The sequence below is a fragment of the Mesoplodon mirus genome (assembly GCF_964341445.2).
Source record: "Mesoplodon mirus genome assembly, chromosome: 15".
NCBI lineage: Eukaryota > Metazoa > Chordata > Mammalia > Artiodactyla > Ziphiidae > Mesoplodon > Mesoplodon mirus.
The window spans coordinates 80,978,144-80,990,817 of NC_138991.1; the positions used below are offsets into that span (position 1 = coordinate 80,978,144).

At 43.4% G+C, this 12,674-nt stretch overlaps 1 protein-coding gene across 1 annotated transcript in view; it reads right to left on the reverse strand.

Annotated features, from left to right (window-relative positions):
• KIF16B (kinesin family member 16B) overlaps window positions 1-12,674 on the reverse strand; it is a 293,315-nt gene that overhangs the window by 59,020 nt on the left and 221,621 nt on the right. Inside the window, exon 24 of the mRNA XM_082645904.1 lies at window positions 7,058-7,147. Coding sequence (XP_082502030.1) covers window positions 7,058-7,147 — 90 coding nt within the window. The remainder of the gene's footprint in view (window positions 1-7,057; window positions 7,148-12,674) is intronic.

Sequence of the window (12,674 nt, forward strand, 5' to 3'; positions counted from 1 at the left end):
ACTGAAAGTTCATATACAAATTACAGAAGCTCTTGCCCTAATCGTTTTCTTCCCTCCCAATGGTATTTACTGGGCACCCAGAGACTGCCAGATATGAGACTGAACAGTTGCTCTAACACAGCAATCTTTCATGTTTTACTCGAAGGCTCTGAGAATATTTTTCTCCCTTAGCTCCGTAACAGGGAGAAAGGAGCCCCCCTGGGGATATGGCTGATGGAGGCTGATCCTGTCTGACACTTAGGGACCCTGAAGACTCAATGTGATAACTCAGTTATGATGCAGACAGGTAACACACCTGTTCCAGTAACTTAGGCTCTCATCACACATGGGCAGTCAAGTTCCCTTAGCATTTATTTAGATTGTACATTTTAATACATAAAATATCCCATTTTCATGGTTCATCCTCCTGCCTCTGGGCAGAAGCACAAACCTGCTTCAGAATCACTATTAGCTAAGATTATAAAAGGGCCCTCAACAATCGATTCCAATGCGTAACTGCTTTCACTGTGAGATGATTCTCCAGAGCCCATTAGGCTCCAGCACTCAGGAGGGAAGTCTCCTTGTTAACTGTCCTAAAAAAAAAGTCCTCTACAAATCAGACAGGGGTTGGCATCTCTGGACCTCCTAGAAGGAGCAGCTCTCTCAGTGACCCTCTGATCTTCCAGCCCCATGTCCTACCACTTCATGAAATACATTCAGAGCCCACAAGACCACTCATCCAAAAGGGGGGAAGGGGATAGGACACTAGGTCTTCACTATTCATTCATTCTAATGGTTGAAAGGGGATGTGGTTTTAAAATAGTCCTTTCTTTTCAGCTTCTTGATGAGCTATGTTTTTGTCCTGACGGACTCTCAGACTATGACCTGGATCCACAGGTAAACTTCATGGACACTAGACATAAATAGTAACTGTGCCTCATCCGTACTAGAGAAAATAGAAGACGACACTTACTGGGGCTCTGTTTCTGGGCACATAACTTGATTGATATTTAAAAGGATTAGACTGATTTTAACAGAGTGGAAAATGCATAGTTTTCATACAGATAAAGAGCACTGCGGCAATGATGTGCATGACCAAATTTCAAAGGCATGCTCTCCAGCAGACGCTGCACAATACTTTGTGGTTACTTTCAATAACATATTTCATCTGAGGCTCTCACAGTCTTTTACAAACTAGCTGTGGCATGATCATTTTACAGATGTGGAGTCTGAAAACACAGGGTTTAATCTGATGAAGATTCCACACAAGGTCAGCGAACGAGCACAGAGAAGGAAAGCCAGGAGGAGCTATTACCTTGCACAACCCATGTCAGCGTATAAAGGGGACAAACTAATTCAAAACAGAAGGCGAAGCTATTTAGAATCCAGAAGAAAATGCTAAGCTGAAAGAACATAAATAAATAAAAATAAAACAATTTTAAAAAGCTTGAATAATGCAGCGCCTCTAGTGAGAGCTCAGCCCACTCACACAGTGAATCTGGAAATAGAACGAGCATAACGCTGACATATGAGCCCAGTCACCGCAGGCAATCTGCTCTTCTTCCAGTATTATTCGGGACAAATAATTTAGTTTTCTTTCTTTATTCTGAACTTTGTCACCATACAAAATAATGCATTAAATTTTTCTTTCATTTCTGCTTTTTCCCTGTCTTCAACCCCCACACCCCAGAGTTTCAGAGAATCCACTGACTTCTCATCCTTTCAATTCGTAAGTTCACTTTGCCTGTAGTAACCCCTAGGTTCCTTCTATTTTCTTCACAGACATATGTTATACCTGGTAATCAACAACCCTGCCTGTTTTAATTGGTTCACCACCTGAGTGAATAGAAAAGTATCCCTTGGAGGCCCTTCAGCTGACATCATTCTCCTTAAGGAGACATTATAGTAAATAAATAAGCAAATGAATGTGAGTCAAGAGGGAGATTAAAAGACTTAGATGAATGATGGTTAAGAATTCTTAAAACCCACTCACTAATGGGGGTGAAGGCCCTCAGCGCTCTCAGCCCACCCAGTTTCTGTGTGTTCTTTCCTAATCTTGGTTTTTTTGTAAATTAAGTCTTTAACAACAGTTGAGCAATTACGAAATTTCTTCATAGAGCAAGTCTTCACTTGCAGACATGTTGACATCTTCCAGCATGTCCATAGCGAAGTACTCACAGCAGCAAAACTCTGGAAACTACTCGTATGTCCATCAAGAGGATTCTGGGAACCTGATCAAGTGTTATGCCAACTTGGTACCATTGCTCATGGGAAAATGATAAATTGCTTGATAAACTGATAAATTCTTTGTGGACCAGGGAAACGAGAGCTATCTGGTAGGAAGCCATAGCGTGAGGCTTCTCTGAGTGAGGTGACTCCTGTAAGTCAGCATGTCTCTCACGGGGACTCTGGACGTTCTGACCAGGGAGTTGTGCCCAGAGAAAGTGGCTCTCCTATTGCATAGGATTCTATGGCAGAGTGGTTCTCGAACCTTCCCCACGTGGGAAGCTATTCCCTGCAAGAGGTGGCGCAAAGAGAACAGCATCTGGACAGCTGTGTGGACTGCAGTGGACGCTGTTACCAGACCCCCTCCATGCCTCGGCCCTGCAGGGAAGCAGTGATCTCTGTCTTACATTGTTCCTGGGTCACCCGCTGCCAAGCGTGGCCTATGGGAGTCCTGTGAGTCTGAATGCTTAGTTGGACCCAAGAAGACCTCCTGAGGGCATTGCAAATGGTTACTTCTGAGGATCAGATTAAGAGAAACTTTCACATTCTACGTATATATCTTTGAATAATTTCAGTCTTTAACCATAAACATGTAACTTATTATCTGGAGAAAAAAAGACTACTGAAAGAAAAAAAAACCTCCATAAAAGGAACTGTCGGGCTTCCCTGGTGGCGCAGTGGTTGAGAGTCCGCCTGCCGATGCAGGGGACACGGGTTCGTGCCCCGGTCCCAGAAGATCCCACATGCTGCGGAGCGGCTGGGCCCGTGAGCCATGGCCGCGGAGCCTGCGTGTCCGGAGCCTGTGCTCCGCAACGGGAGAGGCCACAGCAGTGAGAGGCCCGCGTACCGCAAAAAAAAAAAAGGAACTGTCATGTCAAACTCCTTTAGAGGTCTATGCCCAGGAAAACATGGCTAAGATTCCACAATGAAATGGGGATGAATAGGATGTAACATTAGACAAAGTTCCAAAAGATTAAAAGCTATAACCAAATCTACAGTTTTGAGGTGAATAAACATTCTTTATCTTGGTAAGTATATCACAAATTCTGGATATACTGAATTCAAGTGTGTTTTTTCAATATTTTTTCAGCTTGATTAAAAATTTGGAACCTTGTATGACTAGGTAAATTTAATACGTATCATTTAAAAAATGATCACCAACCATTTTGTTATGCAGTTAAGACAGCAAGAGTAGTTTTCTATTTTCTACTTCCATAGAAATAATGAGTCCAGTGTGGTGAAGGGATGAGGTAAATAAAACTTGTTCCCACTTGGCTATGAAACAGCCATTCCCTGAGAGTAAACTTTCAGCATCCTTCCATATGAACGCTTTGGCTTTCTTTCCTGAAGAAATTCTGTCTTTAACAAGTCCAATAATTTCCAGGATGTTGTCAGGCCAAACAGCTACCCCATTTGGAGGTAGCTAATTACTTCAAGAAGATTGACATTATATATCATCATATGAACAATTATAAGATGAATAATAATTGATGAATACCTATACACAGATTATTGATCTCAAGTCCCAACAAACACTCGGCAAGACAGACGATGTGAAGTGAGGCTGCACAAAAGAAATGTCAACTAAGCGAAAAAAATAAACCTGATATTCATCTTGATATTTAAGCTTCATCTTGAAAATGTTAAATGGATGATGCTGTCCTCTCACTGAAATAAGATTTATCACCATCTAGAATGACACGCTACTGTGTGTTTAGAGATAATGTTTCTCCCCGGTTCTGTTTCGATAATATCGTTTGGTTAGAAATGGGAAATAGAGATGAACTGCCTGGTTTCTGCTCACGGGTTGTGTCACAAGAGGTGAGTCTCTCGTTCCCACCACAGAGACCATGAATGTCAAAGGTGCAGCACAGCCGGGAAGGAAGCGCTCGGTGAATTGGGAGGAGTTCGTCAGAGCTGTGGCCAAGGAAAAGCTCCGTGGCACCCAGGCAGCCCTGCAGGGTTTGTAATTAGCTCAGCTTCCCTGTCTCCAGGCGGTGCTGGTTTTAGGATCTCACCACATGGTTTCAACCACTATTCACATTCTCTCTTCTCTTTCAAATACATGCACACATGTCTGTAGTTGCCCTTTCATAACGGTTTTTTGTCCTTCTAAGAAAGAAACTGTAAGTCACAAAGCTGGACTCAGTGTGGAAAAGCAACTTCCCATCTTCGCTATCATTTAGATCACAAGTCTGTCTTCGGGAAAGGGGTTTCTGGGAGAAGTCCTCTATGAACAGAATGGAAATTCCAGCTGGGTTTCAACGTTCAGACCCTCTTGAATATCATCCAGTGGTTTCCCACAGCACTCAGACTCAGGTTCATGATGCCACATGGTCAAGCCCCTGCCCTCGTCTTTACCACACTGGCCACTCTCCCTGGGTCTTCTCATTCTGGAAACACACTGAGCTTGGTCCCATCCCAGGGCCTTTGCATTTGCTGCTCCTTCACCTTCAGCTGTGCTCACCTCCAGATCTTCACACCTCTCTTCTTTTCAGCATTCAGATCTCAGCTCAATCTCACCGCAAGATCATCCTTTCTACCTGCGCATCTAAAGCAGCCCACTGCCCAGCTCTCATGTCACACTATCACGTTGTGTTGTATTTTCTCCATGGCACCTAACATTACCTAAAATCCTCTTATTTACTGGGCTTTGTTTGTCTGTTTATTGCTCATTTTCTCTGCTTCATGAGAGGAGGGATGTCGTTGTCTTGCTCACAATTGTATGCAGTGTGGGGCTGCTCAATACAGATTTATGACCAAATGAAGGAGGAAACCAGCTCGATTTTCTTCATTTGAAGGCCACTTAATTTTTTCAGCACATATGTAACACACCCTTTTTCCCCTTGAAAATAAATTTACATGTGTAGTAATCTCTGTTCATTAATTTTGTCTGGTAGCAGACAACCACTTCAGTTCACAGGTTCACGTCCTTATTAAACTCAGGTAAGTTTTCTTCTATTATATCTTTAAAGACTGCGTCTGTCTGCTCCAACGTTTTCTTTAAAAACACTGATTAGACCTATCTATTATTGCTTAGCAAATTTATTTAAATATCTCTCATCTCATATTTCAACTAAAATGCCATTTTGTCAGAGAGCCCAACCCTGAAACATCCTTACACTAAAGTGTCCAACACCTTCTGCCCATCACATTTTATTGATATTTTCCTATAATGCATATACCTCACTTAAAATGGTAACTGCGACTTAGCAAGCATACTTGTTAACTGTTAGTTATTATTATATTTTCCTGGTTTACTGTCAGTCTGTCCTGATATAAATTTAAGATATATAAGAGAAGACACTTTTGTTCTTCTTGCCCACTACTGTATTACTAGAGTTTAGAAAACTGTGCCTATGTAGAATGGCATTGAACTAATGGCACTGAAAGAACTGATATGAAATAAATCATGGAATGAATTGATACATACATACATATGTAGATATATAAATCCTGGTAAAGGTTGTATCCTGTTTTTCAAGTAAATTGTTTTTTTCCAACTACACTGTGGGAATGTAGCAAGTTAATATGAAAATCTGTACATTATTAAAGTACTGATGTAGTAACGTATAATCAAGCAGTTAATGAGCTGCAAAGCTCACTTTAAAAACCAGTTGCTCTATACATTTAATATGTATACAATTACTTCTTGTTATTGTCAAAACTAACTTGGGACATGAAGAGTAAATTGCAGAGACAAACTTAATAAATTGACTTTGATGTAGCTGCTTCTGGAACTGAAGCCTCTTGGGAACACTGAGCTAAAAGTCATACCTGAACCTTCTTCAATTTTTAATCGAATATTATTATGATTACTTAACAACAGAATTTCAAAGATTGTTCAATTTTTCCTGGACTCTAGATTCTTTTACACATCAAGGAACCACTTTATCTACCCAAAGGTATTTCTCTTTATATTGTGTATCAGAGAGGGAGCTTAGAAGCCATGGAGATGTTAAGGAAACATTACGTAATTAACATGAAACAAATCAGGGACACACATCTGACTAAATTATTTTTTAGAATACCATAAGACACTATAAAAATGCACTGAAAAGCCATACTTAGGGAAAGAAGGCTAAATAGACAATGATTATTGACTGATTTGTAGTCAGTTCAAATCAAAATGCCCAAAGAGCTGTGCCTATACAAGGTTTCCTTTAGTTGAAGCAAAAATAAACAAACACAAAAATAATAAGAATACATTTACTTGGAAGATACACATTAATTTTAGGAATACCTTTCTTTGCTTAAAAGTATTTTAAAAACCAGTCTTTGCCCAAAAATTTAAAAAAAAGATTACTAATGTATCAATACACTCTGGATATCTTATCAGATGAAATGCCTCCTTGCTTCTAGATAATTCCGTATTTACTATCTACCTCACCTCCATGTGTGAGGGCAAATTAATTTTTATGACTTTACTCCTCATTATGTGGAAGTCTAAGCATTAATGCAATCTTTTTTAAGAGAAAAAGGGCAAATCTATACTAAAAAATTTATTACTATTTTATTTTAATAGGTCTCACTCATGGCTGAGAAGTTATAAGTTGATTAAAATAGTTACTTAAAATACACTGTAAATTTTATGAAAAAGATAGAATTCATTTACTGTTGCTTTACTATCACTCAAAATTTTGTGTTCAAAAAATGTCTGAATTGTGTAGAATACAAATGGAATAGAGGACAAAAATTAAAAACCTATCTTTGAAAGACGAGTAATTGAAATAAAACTTGGTGACACTTACAAGCTAATACCTAAAGAGAAGGGGGGGACTGATAATGCAATCACCTCATATACTTTATAAAACAAATGTTCTTAATTGGAGATAATTATTTCATAACTCACCTCTGCATACTTCAACTTCAATGTTTTATGCATTTCTCGGAAACGACTGTAACGCCTGAATACAGTCCACGTCTCATCCAGGACAGTGATCTATTAACCAGGAAAAGCAAAATAAATCAGTATTAGTTGGAGGAAAAATTTGTTTCCTCTTATTTGTTTAAAATAATTTGTTTAATGTATATACACTGATGTGTATAAAATTGATGACTAATAAGAACCTGCTGTATAAAAAAATAAATAAAATAAAATTCAAAAAAACCCCAACAAATCACATAATTGTTCTTAAAAAAACAATTTAAAAAATTGTTAATTAAAACAATTAAAAAATGCATCTTAAGAAAAATAATTTGCTTCAAATTAAACAAATTGTTTAAAATAATTCAAAAATGTGTTTGTTTGAATTTGTTTAAAATAATTTAAAAATTAACGAAAAGTGATTAGCATGTAAATTTCTCCAGAGGGGAAAATATTAATCTAGCGGCACAAATAAGACTTACAAATAATTGTACTCTGCTTAAGCATGCATCTCTGCTTCCCAAATATGATTATGAGCAGCATGTGACTCTGTAAAGTGAAGGACACAGAGTTTCATGGCTTATCAGAAGTGTCCCTCCACTCTCCACGTGGGGTGCAGAAAGGACATCCCACAGCATGACCTTTCTGTTACAGTGATGTGCCTACACAAAATATTTCCACTTTTATATAAAATGTCAGTGTTGGTTTCCAGATGCCACCGCAATGGACAAGAGAGAAGCAGCAGCAGAGAAGAAAAAGAAGGAAGAGAAGGAAGAGGGAGGACAAAGGAGAAGGACAAAGAAAAATGAAAAAAAACAAAAACAAACTCTGTCTGCAGCTCAATGATCATGAGTATCAAAACCCACACTGTATTTTGCTTTATTTCGGAGGAAGAATTCTCAGTCCAGCCTCTAACCAGTAGTGGAACTTACTGTTCCTATTGGATGGCAGGTGGACACTGGTACCCATCAGTCACATACCAAGGTCACGGTGACCAGGAGAGGCTGAGAGACACCACCAGCCTCCACGGTCACACCTGAGGCACAGGCTCCTGATCAAGTTCCCATCTCATTCCCACTCTTCTTCCTCCAAGCTCCAGACCCATGTCCCTAACTGGGAGACGTATTTCTTTAGATGCCACACACCAACTTCAAGGTCAGCCTGTGTAAAACAAATCCACCCGTTCTCTCCAATCTCAACACTACTTCATCTCAGTGCATGTCACCACCATCCACCAAGCCACACCAGACAGACGCTGGTCCCCAGGTCCCCCCAACAAGCCACAGTCAGACAAGCACCAGGTCCTGCACTTCTCACCTCCTAGACCTTCCTTAGCGCTCTACCCTTCCACCCTTCACTGCCACTGCCATCTCAGTCTGGGCCACCAGGTCTCACGCGGCCTCAGCCAGACCTCTCCCAGTGTCTCCATCCAGTTGCCCCTCCAATCCCTTCTCTGCACCATTGACAGGGGAGCTTTTTAAAAACTTAAATCTGATCATTCTACATCCCCCCTTAAGTCCCCTAGAAGCTTCACGTTGCTCCTAGAAGAAGACCCAGATTTTATATTTGTACCCGACTGCGTGCAGCAGCCTCTCCTCCCGCAGGTGTCTCACTCCCTGGAAGCGCACACTCCTTCCCACGCTGGGCCTCTGCAGGGGCCGCGTCCCAGTACTGGAACCCTTACCCCGCACATTAGAGAAACGCCCTTCTCAGGCTGGTGATTCAGCTTTTGGTTCTCCTGCATGTACACCCCAGGGGTGAGCAGGAAAGTCAGGGATCAGTAAACCACAGAGATCAGTAGGGGGAGGACACCCATGCAGGGAGCCTCGGGAGGAAGAGGGAGTCCTGAGTCTCAGCCATCCGCAGGTTCACTCACTTCCCCAAGTGGCAAATGAGATGATTTTGGGTTATCCAAGGATGTACAATATTAAAACTTTCATTGTTCTGGCTCTATATTCATCATTTACAATAATGTTTTAATTGTGACAGGTTTCTTCTTGTGAGTTTCTTTTAAAAAGATATTTCTGTGGGCTTCCCTGGTGGCGCAGTGGTTGAGAGTCCACCTGCCGATGCAGGGGACACGGGTTCGTGCCCCGGTCCAGGAAGATCCCACATGCTGCGGAGCGGCTGGGCCCGTGAGCCATGGCCGTTGAGCCTGCGCGTCCGGAGCCTGTGCTCCGCAACGGGAGAGGCCACAGCAGTGAGAGGCCCGCGTACCGCAAAAAAAAAAAAAAAGATATTTCTGTAAGGAAAAAAAGGTAAGTATGTTTACAAAAAATCATTTAGTAAAAATGGTACCAATGTCACCAAAGCTTGGGCAACACTGCTCCTGGCAGCTCAGCTGGGGGCTTTCTCCCCAGCTCTCTCCTCCTCAACAGACCCCACTGAGCACAATCAGCAAGGGGGTGAGTGCTGCCTTAGGGCAGGAGCACAGCAACATGCCACCTTGGCTGGACGCAAACCAGGTGTCAAGGAGAGACCTGGACAGGAGTGGGCGTGACGCTGCCTGCTTGCCAAGAAGGCCCAGGAGTTAATAGAACCATACCCGTGACCCGGGAGTAGTAAGATGCAGGATGCTCACAGGGAAACCATCCTGTCCTGGGACTTTGGAATCCAGAGAAAGTCACAGGAGAAGCCTAGGTCTCCCTCCTCCCTCAGACGCTAATGCTCCCTGGATCTCTGGCTGCTTCCACTGCTCCTCTTGGACTCACAGTCAGTCAAGTGCAAAATCCCCCCATCCTCAGCCTCTTCTGGGAACATCCCCTTCATCTTCACTCTAACTGAGAGCTGGCTCTCCGCGAGGGACCCCTTCCCCTGGAGCCATCTCACGTAGGGACTGTGTTCTCCCCACACTCTTCATCCTGTTGTGCTGGGAGGTTGGTGGACGCTTTTCTACTTCCATCCAACGTTCACACCACTGCTCCTCTGCCCTTCCTAGAACCCCACCTACGTGAAGCCCACACCTTCGGATCCTACCTGTACCCACCCTGCTCGCAGGCAATGCGCCTCAGTCACATCCCCGACTCCTTGGAACATCTCAGGTTTTGCTCACTGTCATCTGCTCCAACGCTATGGAACTCCTGCCGTGAATCCTGGTCATTTCATCAACCAACAGATGAGCCCTCCAACACCCCAACCTCCTGCTCCTTGACCTTTGCCCTGGCTCTTCCCTCACCCAACTTGGAAACCATGGGCCATCACTACAACCTCTCCCTTGCATTCAACCTCACATCTCTTTGTTCTGCTCTTGAAATTCCCTTGACTGAGCTAAACCACGATCTTGGTTAAATCCAACTGTCTGCTTACTCCCAGCCTGTACCTGCAGGACGGGGTGGAAGGAAAACATGCCACCAAGTGGCTGCCTGGTCCTAGTTTAAAGTCACAGTCACCACTTTGAGGTCAGCCTGGATGCCTCCAGTCATACCACATTTCCCCATTCCATCCATTCTCCCGTTCTCTTAGATACGAGTTTTCTAAACAGTTTACTCCATCTTTCTCCTCACGCTCAGATGATAACCTGAGTTCCTATTTCACTGAGAAAGTGGAAGCAATCAAAAGAACACTCCCACAAGCACCCTCAGCCCACCACGGCCACCATCGGCCTTGTACCTCCTCTTCCCTCCTGCTACCGGGCGCGGGATGTACACCACCGCTCCTGGCTGAGGCCAACCCCTCTTCCTAAATGCTGGATTCTGGACTCCACGCCCTCCTGCCTTCTGAAGGAAACTGCAATCAGCAATTTTCTCTTCTCTCTCCTGCACCAACACAACCCCAGTCTCTACTAGATTATCCCATCGGCATCTAAACTAGCTAGGATTTCTCTCACCTTAAACTCCCACCTTGGCCTCCCTTTCCCTTCCAACTGCCACTCCATTTCTGTCCTTCCTATTATAACAAACTCCTTGCAAGAGTTTATCCTTGATGTCGTCAGTTTCCTTCCTCCCAGGATCCCTTCAATCCAGCCTCAGTTACTCACATTCCACTCAAACTACGCTCATCTCCTCTTACCAAGGTCATCAACGACTGCCACAGGTTACTTCACGCTAAACCACTGGTTCATTCTTGGCCCTGATCTGACTTGACCTATTGCAGGATTTGATGGAGCCGACAGCTCCTCCTTGAAACATCTTTTTCATCTGGCTTCCAGGCTGCTGCCTCTCTTACCTTAGTTTTCTTGGCTGGGATTTCTCTTCATCTCCCTGACCTCTAAACATCAGAGTGTCCCAGGGCATAGTCTTTGAACGTGTTTTATTTTCTACCTGAGCTCACTCCCTTGGTGATCTATCTCATCCCATCTCATAGCTTAAACTCATACCAATGATTCCCGGGATGCTCATCTCTCTCCCTTGAACCCAGACTCGTACATCCTACTGCCTACTTGATATGTCTGCCTACCTGGATGTCTAACTGCATCTCAAACTTAACATGGCTAAATTTACCAAAATTAATCTCATCCAGACTTGCTCCCCCCATCTCAGTAATGACAATGCCATTCTTCTATTTCTTCAATCCAAAAACTGTGGCATCATCTTTTTTGTGTGTGTGTGTGGAACGTGGGCCTCTCACTGCTGTGGCCTCTCCCGTTGTGGAGCACAGGCTCCGGACACGCAGGCTCAGCGGCCATGGCTCACGGACCCAGCCGCTGCGTGGCATGTGAGATCTTCCCAGACCGGGGCACGAACCCATGTCCCCTGCATCGGCAGGCAGACTCTCAACCACTACGCCACCAGGGAAGCCCTGTGGCATCATCTTTGATGTTCCTCCTTCTCTCATCCAATCAGTCTCACATCCAATCAGTCAGCAAATCCTTTCCACCACACTCCAAATATAATAAGAATCTGACACTTTGCACCATCATCACCATTAGCATCTTGGTCTAAGCCACCGTCACCTCTTGCCTGGACTATGTTTAACAGCCTCCTACCTGGTCCCCTCGTTTCTGCTTCTGTCTCCCTCCCCCCAACACTCCCCTCATTCCTTTCTCAACACAGCAGCCAAAGTGATCTTGTTAAAAACTGTCAGATGAGGCCATTTCTTTGCTGAATGGGACATCCTCCCAAGGCGTCCCATCTCGCTCAGGGTACATGTTCAAGTTCTTGAGCTGATCTACAAGGATCTCTACAATTTGTCCCCTCCCTGGCCTCATCTCCCACCACGTTTTCCCTTGCTCACTCGCCTTCCTTGCTTATCTAGAACCCATCAGACATACTACACAGTAAGTGTGGCCTCAGGAACTCTGTCTGTGATCTTTCCTCTTTCTGGAATCCTCTTTCCACGTGACTAGCCCCCTCACTTCCTTCAAGTCTTTGCTCAACAGCCACTTTCTCAGTGATGCCTTCTCTGGATATACCATCTAAAATTGCACCCCCTTACTCCCCATCTCCACACTACTTATTTCTCTTTTCTTATTTTTCTACTAAGCACTTCTTACTACCTAACATGGTACAGTCACGCCTCCGAGATATCGTGGGTTGGGTTTCAGATCACCACAGTACAGCGGATTGCAATAAAGTGAGTCACACGAATTTTCTGGTTTCCCAGTACATATAAAAGTTATGTTTGCACTATACTGTAGTCTATTCAGTGTGCAATAGCACGTCTA